Below are 16,148 nucleotides of genomic sequence, written 5' to 3'. Positions count from 1 at the left end.
AGCTGCCACCCCTCCCCTGTCACATCACTGGCATGGCTTGTCACCTCCTGGGACTCACCCTCTGTGCTCAGGGACTCTCTGAACCTCAGCTGCACACCCAGAGCTGCTGCCATATGGCCCCAAGACTCATAAAAGTTGGACATGGCTTAAGAAAAATGTGTGCACAGGCACAAATGTGTGCAGGAGGAGGAAGAGAGAGCAGCAAAAGGTTTCTGACAGGGCCATGCTGAACCTGAGGAGCACACCCTTTAAATGTGCAGCCTGTCATCTGCTGCCAGGACAGGTTGGGTTTAAGTGGTGCAGAAAGCATGGAAATAAATCTGCATGAGAAGTAAAACATTTCCAATTAATGGCTGGTCGAGCTGCCCAGCAATCGCATGCAGCAGCCTAAAAATAAAAGACCTAAAAATAGAAGATAATTCACAGGAGACAATTCAAGGAGAAATGGACCTGTGGTGTCAAGGAATTTGGCATTAGATTTTTGTTTTCAGCTTTAAAAACTTTCATATTTAATTGCAGATTTGTGGTAAGTTACAGAGGGCACTCTTCTGCAACTCCTTTGTGAAAAGCACTTGTAAAAACCTGGGGATTTGTATTCTCCTTTATTATCCTGCTGGTTAGAGAGGAGACATGGTCAGGGAATCTGATTTTCAGTCTCACCTGTTCAGTTTTTGGGCAGAACATTGCCCTCCCTTTTCCCCATCATCAGGAACAATCCTAAAGACACTTTTAAAGGTGAGGAAAAGCTTAATGGGAAATATTTCATAAATATCTGTCACTACTGAAACCAAGGAGAATATCAAAATTGACAAACAAGAAAAAAAAACCCCTCTGATAGTGCAGAAGGCCTTTCAGAATTAATCATAAAGCTGCCTTAATGAAAGAAATGAGTGAAATTAATTGATAATGATCATTTTTCCAGCACTATCCTTGGCTGATCACATTGGAAACAGCCCAGTAATCCCCAGTGGGAGCAGCTCCTTCCATGCTGCTGTTGACATTTCAAGTCAGGGCCACAAACTGGCTCCGGTCTGGGCAGGATCTGCTGGGAGTTCTTGATGAGAGTGTACTTGAGATAGTGCCCTGTAGGTGAAATCAGTGTTTCCAGCCCTGCTGACACTCTTGGCACTCTCTGCACAGATGCAGTTCAAAGCCTGGAGGTGGAACAGTGTTTGTAAACTCTTCCTGCCATGGTAACCTGCCCCTGCCTCAGAAGGGCACCTGGTCCTGCACAGAATTGGGCCTTTCTGTAGGAAAACTCAACTTGAGTCTTAAATTACACAGCGAGCATCTCAAGATTTATGATTTAAAAGCTCCTTAAGAAGGAAAAGAAAAAAAAAAAAAAAAAAAAAGAAAAGAAAAAAGAAAAATAATAGCCCAATTGTTTCCTGCTCTAAATGGTTGCTCTTTGACATTCTAACCTAAGAGAGACCCCTTTGGCACCTACCCCTGCAACAGGCAGGAGAACTACAAAGTAAACTCCTTCCGTGGGGATAATGAAGTCACTGCCTTAGGCACACTCTGCTATCACACCTGATAATCTCTTTAAAACACAGTGCGATTAATTATTAATTAGGAAGATGAATGTTGTCTAGAAAAGGAGTTTCAAAGGCTACAAATCTGAACTGCTTAGTGTTACCAGGATTTTGTTGATACCGAAAATGTTTGTCAAAGGCAGTCTGCAGCGACTCCTAATGTACCCAATAAACAAAATATCCTGAATAAACAGAGCCAGCAGGCACCAGGGCTCTGTGCTCTGCTTATTTTTAACTGCACAGACCTTGTTTCCCACAGAGCTCTTATAGGACATTTGATTTTCTTGATTTCACCCAGTAGTGCTGGAGCAGCAGCAATTCCATTGGCCCTGCTGCAGGGTTCCTCTGTGCTCAGGATCCATTTTAATGGCCAGCTGATGTCAAAGATGGAAAGCTGAGTGTGATATTGGGTACCATCCTGAGCAGGGATGGAGGTGAAGTATTTTGATGAGTCAAAGAGATTAAAATGTCAGCTAAGTCCAGCTCTTGTTAAACTCAATTTAATTTCCATGGGCAGTGGCTCAGGCTGCATATCCATGGGATAATGTTTCACAGGAAGCAAATTGCTGCTCCCTTTCTTCTTCCCACCAGCCATGGAGGATCTATCAGTGGCCTTTCCTTCCAACTCCTTCTCCATCCCCACCAATAGTCACTGCAGTGTGGTCACTTCTGGTGAATTCTGCAAAATCTGAAACCTCAGAAGTCATGTACAAGGAAGCATTTCCCTAACAGTTCTGTGCAATTTCAGATTAGCCCCTATTTCTAGTCTGTTTTAGAGCTTTGCAGATTTCGTTCCTCATTTGTGGCAGAAACCAGGACAACTGTATGTAAATTCCCTGAGTTGCTATGAACCCAGGGAGTGGAGAATAATATATAATAGTTTGAAAATGTACAGTTAAAAAAATACTGTCAAACCCAGTCATGACTCAATCTTGAGTCCACAAGCAGAATTAAGTCCTCTTGCTTCATCCTTCTGCAAAACCATTAATGTCAGATAGCTATTCTATTAGGAAAATGAGTAATTTTGAAAAAGAGGTCTGATGGAAATGAAAACAGAGTAAAAACAATGTGCACAGCCAATAGTTTGTGGTGGTAAAGAGTTTTCACCTGGATTTGGCCCCTCCATGTAGCATGAGATAAATAATTTCATAATTAAATAATTTTAAGTGCTCTATGTCCGTAATCTTTTAACCAGCTCATTCCTTCTTACTTAGATGAACATGTCATGAAGGTCACAGGGTTTGTATCCTCACTGCTTTCTGATGAGTTGCATGTTGCATTATGTGGTCTGAAGCACAGAGCACAAGAATTGGGATAGTTCCTCATTCCTGAAAAAACAATTGGTGGGAATTAAACACCTTGAAGTTCTGAACCTTCATGATTTTGCTTATGAAAGGTCTAAGGCAGAGAAACACTGGGAGCCTGTGACCAGCACCCCATCATTAATTCCCTTAGGTTCAATGTTACCACCCAAAACTGTTGGGTGTTATTTTATACTGCAGGTTATGTGGAAGTCACTTGCACTTTGTATTGGCAGAAATCTGTTGATTTCTTCCCTTGTTTTTGCAGAAAGGTCTTTTTTCATAAATCAAAGGTTGGCAAATAATAAAAATCCAAGATTATTTACTGGCTAAAGAAATATTTGCAGTGTCTTTGGCTACATAGTTCAAAGGATTTGTCTTCTTTTGGAAAGTAGCCCTAGAACTGCTGATCCTTAGCTCCAACATAAAAGCTGTCCCAGGAATGATGCTATCAGCAGCCCCTGGGGGCTGAAATGGCAGCTGAGGAGTGATGTGCTGGTGGTCTTCCAGGACACCAGGAATGAGGACATTGCTTATGTCAGCACCATGATGTGCACACAGGACCTGCTGTGTTCCTCTGTCTTTGGGATATTGATAAACCTGGCTCCTGAAGCACAGTTCCCAGGAGGATGCAGTGCAACCACACTGTTCCCAAAGGCTTAAAAGTAGTTTACCCAGCTTCTTCTTGCACATGCTATACTCAGCATAAAAAAAAAAAAAAAAAAAAAAAAAAAAAAAAAAAAAAAAAAAAATTAATGTTTCCCTGGTTCACTTCTGACATGACAACTTGTGTAGGAGTCTCCAGTCTCATTCAGCTGTAATTTAAAACATCTGATTTGTAAACCCATAAAATTGAAGTTTATGCTGGAATGACAGACACACCCTGGCCCTGTACCACTATGGGATATGTGGAAATCAGGGAAATCATTTGGTGTGCAGAAAAGTAAACTCCAAAGTTAGCAATTGGCAGTTTCGTTGTTAATATATGCATGCCCCATTTGAATTTGCGTAAAAATCAGAGTGCAAGATTTTTTTTCTGTGTTCAAAGCAGCCTGTGACTTCTTCCTGAGCTAATACCAGTTTTAGGATATGGCTGGTGCTCTTTAGTCCTGTTCAGTAGTGTCTTCCTATCAAGCTTGCAGAAGCATTGGAGGTGCACAGGGAATGAAAAGCTTCAAAATGGGAGAAGGAGAGGAGCACAGGCTGTTTTTCCCTCAAGGTTTTCAGGATCCCCATAAGCACCTTTGGCACTGGAGCCTGAGCTCACAAACCCTGACTCAAAGCACTTAGTCAAGGTGAACAAGAACTTTATGGCCTCAGGCATGTTAAATCTGAACTGACATTAAAGGCATCTGCTGTGTCAGGAGCTGGGGGCTCTGTCTTGAGTAAACAAGACCTGAAATCTGGAGATGCTCAACCTAGAGGAAGAAGAAATGGAGAACTTCCCCAATGCCTGCTGGAGTTCATCCCTTTCTCTGGATCATGTTAAAGCTGTCCCTTAGTGGAACAGCTTTTGTCTCTCCTCTGCAAAGATATCATTGAGTTGACTGCAGAATTGCTGCAAGAATATATCCCTTAGGGCTGCTTCATTAGTTGTGCAGTGTGGATTTTCTGGAGCATGCAAGACCCTTCTCAGTGTGCTCCAGGGTGAGAAAATTTTGAGTTTGTGAGGTTTTTTCCTTCTGAATTTCAGAATTTAAAACACACAAGATTCATCAACTGAAAGGACTCAAAGAGAGCTTTCCATGGGGAATTTTCTTGATCTCTGTGATAAACTCTATTTTCTCCTTCCTCCAGTTTATTCCAAGTTTTATTTCTTGCTCAGAAGCTGCTGCCCTCGCTGGCCACAGCTGCTCTCCCAGCCCTGGTCACAGCATTAGTTATGAGACTTTAATGACAATATCTGCCTCAGCCTTTTGCTTGGTCTGGTTACTTCAGCATCTACAGAATGTTTTCACAAAGAAGCAGATGGTGGTAGGAGTAATTGGGCCGTAAAACAGCATTAACAGCTAAAAACGATTTTCACCAGAAAGGATTCTGCGGGCAGGGCGAGGGAGGTTCAGCACTGTTTTCGTGTTTTCTCTCCCATGCATTCACCCCTGCCCTGGCTGTAGGTGGTAGCTCTCTGCTTACAGGAGATGAGCCCTGTCAGGTCAGTCACAAATATGAACAGTTGATGAATAACCCATTATAAAGTCACTTTTATGTTGACTCAGTGGACGTTTCCTGGCTTCAGAGAGAGTCAAGATAATGGCTAGCTTTGTAGAAAGAAAGAATCTCTAAAATGCAACATTTTTTTCCCTTTGTGACTTTTATTGCTTTGTACACTGACATGTCTGAGGGAGGAAAACAGGGCCTTGTTGCCAATAATCCACAGCGCTTGGCACAGACGGTCTTTAAAATCTGGCACTGGGATGAATATTAATTCACTTGTTTTCCCACAGAAGCTACTGATTAGTCAAGGCCAAGTATCCCTAAGATGATTCATTAAAACCAACACCTGAGCCCACCTTTACTGAGTAGCTCTGCTTCTTGTCACTCCTGCAACAGGTGACAATGTGCAATGCAAGGGGCGACCAAAATCCCAGAAGTAAAGGTAAAAATGCAGAGGAACCCCCAGGGCTGTGGTGCAGTGACTTCCCAGCTTTCTGGGAATGGAGCCAGGACAGCCAGCCAAGGAGGATCACACCCCAGGCAAGGGGTTCCTCCCATGGCTCAGAGCTTATCCTTATCCCTCTGTCACCATCCCCTTGCTCCCAGGCTTCCCAGTCCCAGCTGGCAACTGGTGGCACTTCTGTGGCATTGGGGCAGTGGTGTCCCTCTGTCTGACCATGGGGGATGATGGTGATGGTGATGATGATGAAGTCATGAGTCCCCCAACCTGTGGATGCCTCTACTGGACACTTGTGTGGTCCAGCCTTGTGGTATAGTCAATATAGACTATAAATCTTAAAGTTCTGCTCCTGTAAAGTCTTTCAACAGCAAAGGCTTAACAAAACAAGAAATCCCATTTTTTCTTTGTGTAAAACCCACTGTATTTCACCTGAGTGTTGCAGAGGTTTCAGTGCTCAAAACAAATTGCAGTTGGAACAATTTCTTTTGACTTTTCACTGTGTTTACTGCTCTCTGTCTGAATCTTGACATCTTCCATTTAATAACAGCATTTCTTTTACTTCAAGACAAATACATAGGTACAGCACAAGTTTAATGCAGGCTGTAGCAAAGAAACACTGAAGGGAAAGATTGTCTGAGGTAGTGCAACAGGAGGATGAACAAAACGACTGAAAAGGTCTTCCCATGTCAGACATCTATGATTTTAAATACTGAACGATCAAGACAAAGGCATTTCCTGGTGATTAATGATGGGCTGGGTGTAGTCATGTCTGGGCCTTAACCCTGGCCTCCTGTATATCCCTAGGAAATGCCCTGTGGCTTAGTTCTTTCTGCTGTTTTAAGCTACACTTGGCTTATGATTGATTGTCGTTTTTAAAAGTACCTTAATGTTTGTGGCTATTTTGGTGACTGCTCTAGACAGCTTTGTTCCTCTCTCCCAGGTCTTGGTGTTATTCTTAAACTCATAGTCCTAAACTAATATAAACATGTCTGAATAGCAAAGGGCTGGGAGTTTAGGCAAATGTAGGGCAGTTTGATGCAGGTGTGATATGAAACACACAGCAACCTGCAGGTTGTTTGATATCAGTCATGGCAGTAGAGATGATCCCCAGCACCTCTGCCAGCTGGGCAGTGACAGGTGCTTTCCATCTCTGCTAAAATTTGATGTGCTGTTGAGAATGATGGATAAGATGGATGTTATATTGCCAATGCAGTGATGATCACTGGCAGTAAAAATTGCTTTTGGCAGCACTGCTCTCTTAAGGAGACTGGGTGGATATCAGTTGTCACCTTAACATTGCCTTTAGAGCTCCTTTGATCTTGCATTATTCATCCTAACCCCATTCCCAACATGCTGGCTTCCGAAAAATCCCATAAAATCAGTGCAACTCCAAATGTACTGAGTAGCAACCAAATTTAAAAAGTTGCATATTTGTTCTCAAAGCTCTCAGCAGCTCATTACTCTGGGCATTGCCTTGTGCTGTATTTATAGAGAATTCTAATTGATGCAGAAAATGGACTTGCTGGAGATAAGCAAGGCAAACAGGCACCACTTTTCCAGCCAGTGCAAACCTGGGGCTGCTCTGGCAGCCTGTTCCCACCATCACAACTGGCTCATCAGCAGGGATAGCCAAGAAGGGACAGTTTCCCAAAATGGACCAAATTTCCTTGATATTTCACAGTAGACAACTGAACTGATTTTTATGACCCTTTTCTGAAGTGGAGGGTGAAGCATTGGCTGACAGGTTTCCCAGATTCACCAGGCTATCATTATTTCATAGAATCACAGAATGGTTTGGCTTGGAAGCCACCTTAAATATCAGCTACTTCCAACTCCCAGGAATTTCCAGGAAATTTGTAGCATTTTGGGCTTTTGGCTCTCCTTAAATTAATACTTTGGAGGTGCTCTAGGAAGCAGATATGATTAAGTAAGATGGAGCTTAATATGGTTGTAGCTGTTCTAGTGTAAGAAAATGGCCCAGACAGTGTTTGTAGACAGGTGAATGGTGGATTTTATTAGATATACCTGGGTAAATAGGCAGCCTGAAGACAGCCATGTGCCTGAGAGCTCTCCTTCCCTTTTCTACCTCTGCTTGTTCATCTAATAAAATATATTACTTCCACAAACCTTGTCTTGTCTGCAATTAAATAAAATCCTCCCAGGATCATACTGTGTGACAGATCTTTTAATTCATTTCAGACCTGCTGCAGCTCCATCCAGTCCCTCTGTTTCACCCTGGGAGCAGCAGCATTTTGTGCCACTGCACAGCCCCTTCCTTCTCCTTTTGTAGTAACTGTGCAAGGATTTAATAGCAACACGTTAATGAGGGTTTGTGTGGCTGTGGAAGAAGGGGAAACTTATCTTTTGAAGGTGTGAATTGTGGAGTGTGTGGGTTAACAAAGTGGGAAAGAGCAAAGGTGTGTTCAGAGCTGCCATTGATGCAGTTAATGGCAATCACAGATGATCAGCTTGACCTTTCCATCTCTAATTCCATACACTGCCCTATGTGCTGGGTGATGAAGAGGAAAATAAAATAGACTAGAAAAACTTTCTAAGCTCAAAACTAGGATAAAAATGTTGCATTTCGAGGCCACGGGGAGAAAAAAATGTTGCCTGTGCTTTTTTAGAAAAAGTAGTAAGTAAAAAAAGTATGAAAACTGGAAATTTAAAGTAGTAACTTCCTGATTATGAAAATTGAAGTTATTTTCTTCTAATTTTGATAACTTCTTCTTTTTAATAATTATCCTCTATCCCAGATGGAGCCTCACTATATTTTTTATTGATGGCTATATCTTTAAAATGGGTGGTTAGACCAACAAAACCAAACAGTCAGCATGACTGACTTTTAAACCAAAAAGTTTCTAAAAGAGTGCAGAGTTTCCCAGGAGTAACACAGGCTGCCACATTTTGCCTTGTGCTGCTTGGGAGTGATCCCATCTGATCACTGAGCTGGAATAGAGGAAAAAAATACAATATTTCAGTTTTAGCACCATGAATCATACTTGCCTTTTGTAGCCAGGCTCTTTAGGCCAACTGCTGGCTATAGGATTCATGTTTAAATATAAAAACAGGGCTCCTGCAGCAATTAGTGCTTGTAAGTACCTGCAGGATAGGGCCTGGGAATCCCAGTGTTGATCCAGATGGGCCACACTCTAGAATGTCTCCCTCATCTCTCTGTAGGGTCTGAGGGTTTAAAAGTGAAACATCTATCAAAATCTCATTACTTTGGAGAGGATGGAAGCTCATGGATTATAAACCTCAATTTATTTTTTTTATATCTTAAATCACAGTGCCATATCTAAGGCATAAATTCCTGCAAAACAAACTGCTGAAGCATTTTTGAAGGGGTTGAATAAACACTCCCAGCACTGCTCCAGTGCCAGAGGGAGCAGGCAGGTGCGTGGGGTGAGGATGGCAGAGAGGTGCTGATGGCACAGAGCTTTGGGAACTCCCACTCTTGTTGTTTTTGCAATAGGATGCTCCTATTTACACGGAGGAGAGGAGAGAAGGTTAATGCTATCAGTTTCTGGGAATACAGGCACTCCCCAGTGACTGAAAGAGAATATTCCTGGAGCCCCCAAAGACCATAATTTCACTCCCAAGTGTCTGCCAACAGAAAGACATGCCTGTCTGCCTTCAGTTTAATATCATCACAGAGGGCTGATTTATTAAATGGTGTCAACCTTCTCGACAGCCTTCGAGCTGGTGCTCTGTAGGGTTTGTTTGCTGGTGGAGGAGGCTGAAATGGGTATCAGTAGGCAGCATTTTAAGTTGAGCAGCACTAAGCAGCCTGATCCTGCAAATCTAGGATCATGCAGCTTGTTTCAGACATTCATCTTGCCAAGTTTTGCGTGTCATTTAAGGAGAAGTCTTTCCCATAGAGAAAAAATGCATTTGAGAGTGAGAGTGATGAGCCCCTGAACCCTTGTTAGATAATGCCCTTTTCTCCCGGGACAGGGCCCAGAGGATTTATTCAGTCCTATCATTTGTGGGAGGTGGGGAATCCTAAAGCACAAGAAGGACAGAATTATCAAAAATTTTATCAGAAGGATGTGCCAAGTAAAATAAAATTTAAAACAGCCACAAAACTTGGGATGAGGGCAAGGCTAGGGGTCAAAACTGAATTCATGACAACTTTATCAGATATATGGGTAATAAAGGACTGCTTCTGTAGTATTTTATTCTGCATTTTTTTATTCTGTAATAATTTATTTTGTTCTTTATTATTTTATTTCTGTATTATTTTACACTGTTCACCTGTGATTGGACTCCTCCTCTACTACAGTCAGAATAGTGCTGATTTCAGAGATAAGAGCACACAAAGTGAAGGTGATACAGACAGACAATTATAAAAACATCTTCTTTGTTTCCTGGGGTGTACAGCCTTCCTGTGGAGGTCACTCTGACAATGTTCCAGGATGTGCTTGTGGAGCTGGTGGCTGGTGCAGTGAGGGGCCAGGCAGTGTAATCAGAGCTGACATCTGGGTGCTTGCTGTCAGGGCTTCAGGAAGCTTGTTTTGCTCTGAGACAGACCTGCTCTCACTGGGCAATGGCAAAAGCCTAGTGACTGTTAAAACAAGAGTGGAAAAAATATGGATCTGGAATATGCATTTCTTTATCCTGCCAAGCCAAGTGTTTATTGTGGAGGCCAGACACATCTGTCCTTCTCCAGCAGATATGGTGTTTCTTGGATTAAAAAGGCTGACTGTAGTGGAACAGTGGAAGAAATTGCTTCAGAAGGCTGACTTATTGGAGTCCTATATCACATGGACCCTGTCAGAAAAATATTAGCCACAGTAAAAGCTGACACTTGGGGAGATGAAAGCAATATTGCTTATTGTGATTACCTTTATAGCAATGTGCTGAAGGTGAGCAGTGGGGTATTGAGTCCTTTCTTCATTTGACCTGGGTGGTCACTATGATTACTTCAGGGACTTTTTTTTGTTTTGTTTTGTTTTATGTAATAAAACATCTGTAATAGAAGATTTTTTAAAAAAATAGTTTTGGGAAAGGAACTGGAGACATGGATTGCAGGCAGCTATTTGGATCAAGGGGTTCAGTTTTTGCCAGGCTCCAGATGGAGATGAAAGGAGGACAGGGGATGGAAGTGACTCTGAAGCTGAATCCATCTACACTGTACAGGCAGTGCAGTGAGAACAGCATCAATTTACTGAGCTGCACCTGATTCAAAGTTTGGCAAGAGAGGGATGGATGCAGGCATTATTCCCTGTGTGGGGTAGTTCTGACAATGCTGCTTGTGAATGTGGTTTTGTTCTGAAAGCTGCAGCAAGTGTGAATAACAACACTCATCACACTATCTCTGCATTTTCATGCCCTTGCAGATTTACTGGAAGATCTTGGAAAACTGCAGTGTTGGTGGAACAATTTAGTTATATCAAGGAAAAGGATTTTTTTCTGGGAACTTGACAGAAGAAATAAAATTTACCTACTGGAGATGCATAGGTTTCTTTTGGTGGAAGGAGGTTGCAGGATATTTGCAGCCAGTGAATATTCACTGAATACTCTGCACTGGAGGGAGGTTTATTTTTTCCAGTTAAACTCAAAATATGTTAACATTTGACCTTTCCCTATGCTTTTGGTTTGGACTCAGAAGATATTCTCATATGCTACTGTAATTTTTTCCCAGAAAAGCAGATACCTTCTCTGTTCCTCTACAAAAGCTTTATGCCACAATAATTTAAGATTTCCTCCAGGTCAGAATATTTCTGCATGTAAAACTCTTTGAAGGTTTAAATGGATTGTAACTGAGTTTTGACATGTATTAGCACGTGTCAGGTACAGCAGTTATTAAGGGTAGTGGAGACAAGGCACATTCCATCTCTCCAGAGACTGACTTGCAGGTGTCCAGAATCACTGTAGGCCAAGAGTGGGCAAAGCCCCTAAAAAAAAAATCACCCTTTGTTAAAACAAGCATTAAAAACTCCTTTTACCAAGGAATAAGCTCTAGTTGCATCTTAAAAAAATCATATTCCAGTATTGCGACTGGGAAATTTTTATGCCTTTTAATGTGTCTCTCTCTCTAAGGTTCTGCATCCACACAGAACATATTTTAAAATTATATTAAAGCATACATTTACATTAAAGCATGATGTTACTTCAGTTAAGTAGGAGTTTCTGAGTTCTGTCCTGTTCCTGTCCTCTTTATGAGTTGAGTATGTCTGCATCCAAACAATTAATAACAGAGAAATCGTTTGATGGATTTTTTGTTTTTAATCCTTTAATTCCTTTCATTCACATATCAGGAAGGAGTATGATATGCAAAAGGAAACACTCAGGGCTGGATACTTTTAAAATCAGAGCAGGTTTGAGCAAAGCCAGCTGACTCCCTGCCTCTCTCTTGCAGGGCACAGCCTCCGTCCTGCAGCGCAGGTCCGACAACGAGGAGTACGTTGAAGTTGGCAGGCTTGGCCCATCAGATTATTTTGGTAAGAAAATTCAACTAAGCATGGTTCAGAAAGACAGGCACGTCTGGGTCAAGTACTTATTGTCTTAATTAGTGCTCCACTCTTCCATGAGAGGGGTTATGCACAGGTCAGCCGCTGCTCTCAGCGATGCTCAGAGATTTCAGGGAAGCTGAACCCATTCCTTGGTTTGCACCAGTGTAGCTGACAGGAGACAGATCAGACCAAAATCAGCAAAACAGTCTGAAAGCATTTGTTTTCAAAGGCATTTTACACACATGCATTATGCATGTGCAATGCATTTGTACCGTCAACAGAATTCTGTAAAGTGTCTATCAAGAGATACATAAAGGGAGATGTTGAACAAGCAGAGCAAGGCGCCTCTGGCAGAGAGGAGTGTGACAGTGTGCTGGCTCTGCTTGCAGGTGAGATAGCCTTGCTGCTGAACCGGCCCCGGGCAGCCACGGTGGTGGCACGAGGGCCCCTCAAGTGTGTGAAGCTGGACCGGCCCCGCTTCGAGCGAGTGCTGGGCCCCTGCTCCGAGATCCTCAAGAGGAACATCCAGAGATACAACAGCTTCATTTCGCTCACCGTCTAAAGGGCTCCTCTGGAAAGCTGCCTTCATCTCACCTTGTGCACTTCAAACTTGCTCTGTGCAGCTCCATAGCTTTAGGAAGGAAAAAAAAAAAAAAAAAAAGGAGTGTGCTTTTTATGTGTATTTTTTTCTGTTTGTGTCACCTAGTGGGTGTAAGCTCAAATGTCACGTGTCATGGAAGTGGAAGGATAACTGTTTGGGTAAGAGTAGCTTTGGGGAAGATTTGGGGCACTTTTGGGCTCTTGGCTTGCAGACAAGATTTTTACCTATTGTTGGTTCATATTGCTTAAAACTGTGGGTTCAACTATTTAAAATACATATGAATTTCTGTTTTATTATTTTTAAAGCTGGTCTTATTCACCTTTTGTCAAAGTTCTTTGATCAAGTGATGTGAAAGATGACCCTGCACATGGCAGGGGGTTGGAAGTCTTTCAGGCCCTTTTCAACCCAAACCAGTCTGTGAATCCATGATATTTCTGCCTGTCACTTCCAAAAAACTTTTCACTGGTTATGGACTGGGGGGTTCTGAAATCCCATGGAATGAGTGGCAGTCTCATTGATGACATGCAATTTAAGGGGGAAGGTTGGAGGAAGGTTTTGATCATTCCAGCAAGCCAGAGAAAAGTAAAGCTTTTGAGTGGTTTTGTTTGTGGCTTAGATATAGGGGCCATATTCCTCTGTGTCACAAACCCTTTTGGGTCTGCTTTGTAGGACATACTCAGGCAAACAGCCTGCTCCAGTCTTTTGGGTGAAAAGGTCAAGGGACAATGTTTTGTAAGAATTTAAATGGAGCCTTTAGGACCTAAGTTATTTGTCCTCAGCTTTTTTAAAATGAGGGTTTACATTAGAGTCCTTAGAAGTCCAATGGGGGCTTCTCTGCTGAATTAAGTTGGCATTAAAACTCAGCAGAATGTCCTCAGCCACTTCTCTGAACATTACATGAAATACTGAAGAGATGGTGCCAGGTGCACTTCAGGGACAAATGCAGTAGCTTGTTTTTAATAAAGTCCACTTTATTAAATTCAAATGCCTTTCTTCTAGTATATGACTAAATTTTAGAATTTTTAAAAATTTTCTGAAAGCCAAATAAGTGCTTCAAAATGCTGCTTCTCATCCAAAAGACAGGTATTGTGTAACAAAGAGCACCAGGATCCTGGAGCCCAGGTCCCTCCAGGGGCCTCACAGCCTTGCTGGCAGTCACTGCTGCCCTGCCTACACATGGGGCTCCTCCTGAATGAAGCTTTTTGCAGATCTCTCAAGGCTGGGGATCTGCACATCCCTCGAGGATGGGATCATTTGGAATATGATTTGCAAAGCTTTACCTTTGCAGGTGAACTTGTCATTGCCAGCAGCAATGAAGCTCTGCATCTCAGCTACCCTAAACAGCACTGCCTGCTCTTCAGTTGGGCCAAAACTCCATTTCTTCTTTACAATAACATCCTTCTGAGCAAATACAAACTTTCTGTACCTTTGATGTGCCAAAGGTTAAGCAGTGAAATACGGCACCAATCTCCCTTTTGAAATTAGAGGTGTGGCTGAACTTGGCTAAATGGCTTCAAATGAGTCCTACTGACACAATTCTTTCTTCTTTGGAATGAAATACTAATTGGACACTTTCCTGTTGACTCTCACAAAGGGCCCAATATTCCAGTAGCTGCCTGCAGTGGTTCTCACAGAGCTAAAAAGCTTCTCAGCTTCATGCTCTCCTCATCACTTAAAGGTGCTTAATTTATTTTTGCATAATTGCAGTGGTCCTGTTAGTGGATATTCGTTGCTGCTATTTATTATGATTTTGTTATGCTTTGTGCACGTGTTATTAAATATGACCATTCAAAGTTTCCAACCTTGCAATTTTTATCACGTACATTTATATAGGCAGACCCCCATTCTATATAGATAAGTCAATGTATATGCATTTGGTTATTTGCTGCACTGTTTTTGTATTTTCTTGTGCAATTTTTAAAAGGAATATTTTTTAAACGTTACCAGTCATTCAAGTATGTTCTTTTACCTGTTGCATTTCTGTTGTGTTGGTAAAAAAATTGTGAGTGTTTCACATAATATGCAGGACACATCTCTTGTCAAATACCAAGTATTAGCCTCACTGTTTAGAAGTTATTCAAGCACACAGACACACTGCAGATTCTTTGCTTTAAACCTTTACAGCTCATGGAAAATACATTTGAATTATGGTTCTGTTATAAGCAATCTCAAGAGAAATGTAACTGTCTAACACCAGGATTCCTGTGCTTTAAGTGGAACAAAATGATATTCAGTGACATTTTGAAGATAATTGTAATATTTGCAGTGGATGATGGGACAGGATTATGGTATGAATAAAATTCTTCTACGTTATAAGTGGCCATTGTGGGTTTATTGCTAATGGAAATCTGTGTGAGTAGATGTCATGTTCCAGTTAAAATCTGCATATCATCAAAACTTTGAGCTCTACTGAAAATAATCAGATCCAAAGGGACAAAAAATAGACCAAGATTCCCAGTGCTATATATAGTAATGGAAACCAAACTGGTTTTGTGGAGGATTAGCATGAACGAAAAAAAATCATCTGTTTAAATGTAACCATATATGTCTATATAAAGAAATAGGGGTGCAAGGTGTCTGTGGGACCTTCCTCTTGTTGTCCAGGTGCCAGCTGTGAACCCCTCAGGACTCAAGCTGAGCCTGTCATATGGCCAGGGGGTACACCTGGGGGAAAACAGGCTCTTTCCTTCTCAAATACCAGTGCTGCTCTTTCCCCCCCTTATCACAGGCAAAGCCCATGGTCCCAACCACACCAGGGATCTGTCCCAATTGTTCCTCTCAACTTTTGACTGCAAATGGATTTTTGGAAGCATGGCTGCCCTGGGACTGAAGCACAGCCCTGGATGTACTGTGCTGCTGCCTTAGCTTGTGTTCATGCCATGGGCTGGCCAGGAACTACACTGGGGACAAACTTCTCAGAGAAGGCAGAGCCTCCAAAGGAACCACCTGTACCTCGTGCATCAAGGTGCATGGGTTGAAGATGTGGAGAGTGTGGCTTCTGTGTGCTGTTAGTGTCACCCCACCTACCAGGGCTCTAGGTGGCCACTTCAGGAGCTGTGTTACAGTCCAAGCTTGGCTCCAGAGCTGGAGTTGTCACCCCAGGACAGAGGGAGGGCCCAGTGCTCACTCTTTGCAGCTTCTCTGTGGTGGCCCCTGCACAGAAATCTTGGGCGGCTCCCGACGTCCAAGGGCTGTCCGGTTTCTGTTTTTGGAGTGTGTTATTTTTCCCCCCTTTGCTATGATTCAGGAGGGAAGGACTGGTCTTTCCAGAGAATTACTCACATTATGCAGTAATCAAAAGTGACCACTCTCTCTGAGGTCTTTCCAGAAGGACATTACCAGCCCACGCTCCCCAGAAAAGACCATCTCACCACTCTTCATTGTCCTTCCTTTTTTGGTTGGTTTTAATTGCATTGCAGCCATTTCAGGACTCCTGAGACAAAAGAAAATACCTTTTTTTTTTTTTTTTTTTTTTTTTAATAGAAACTAATTGCAACTCAGGTTTTTACAAGGCCATGTGGCTGACCAGGCTTTGGTGGGTGTATCACATTACTCAGGCTGGCTCAGGCATTCCCACTGCTTCATGGCACTAAAGCAGTGCTAAACTTGTTGAGTCACATGAACCCTGTGGATCTTTCG

The 16,148-nt window shown here is 42.3% G+C and overlaps 1 protein-coding gene across 1 annotated transcript in view; it reads left to right on the top strand.

Annotated features, from left to right (window-relative positions):
- PRKAR1B (protein kinase cAMP-dependent type I regulatory subunit beta) overlaps positions 1-14,825 on the top strand; it is a gene marked incomplete at its 5' end in the record, with an annotated part of 89,496 nt that extends 74,671 nt beyond the window's left edge. Inside the window, 2 exons of the mRNA XM_079320901.1 lie at positions 11,815-11,896; positions 12,298-14,825. Of these exons, the coding sequence (XP_079177027.1) occupies positions 11,815-11,896; positions 12,298-12,470 (255 nt within the window). The 3' untranslated portion in view covers positions 12,471-14,825. The remainder of the gene's footprint in view (positions 1-11,814; positions 11,897-12,297) is intronic.
- Between the last annotated feature and the right edge of the window lie 1,323 nt (positions 14,826-16,148).

Source organism: Erithacus rubecula (assembly GCF_903797595.1).
Source record: "Erithacus rubecula genome assembly, chromosome: 17".
NCBI classification, from domain to species: domain Eukaryota; kingdom Metazoa; phylum Chordata; class Aves; order Passeriformes; family Muscicapidae; genus Erithacus; species Erithacus rubecula.
This window is presented reverse-complemented; position numbering and strand designations above follow the sequence as displayed.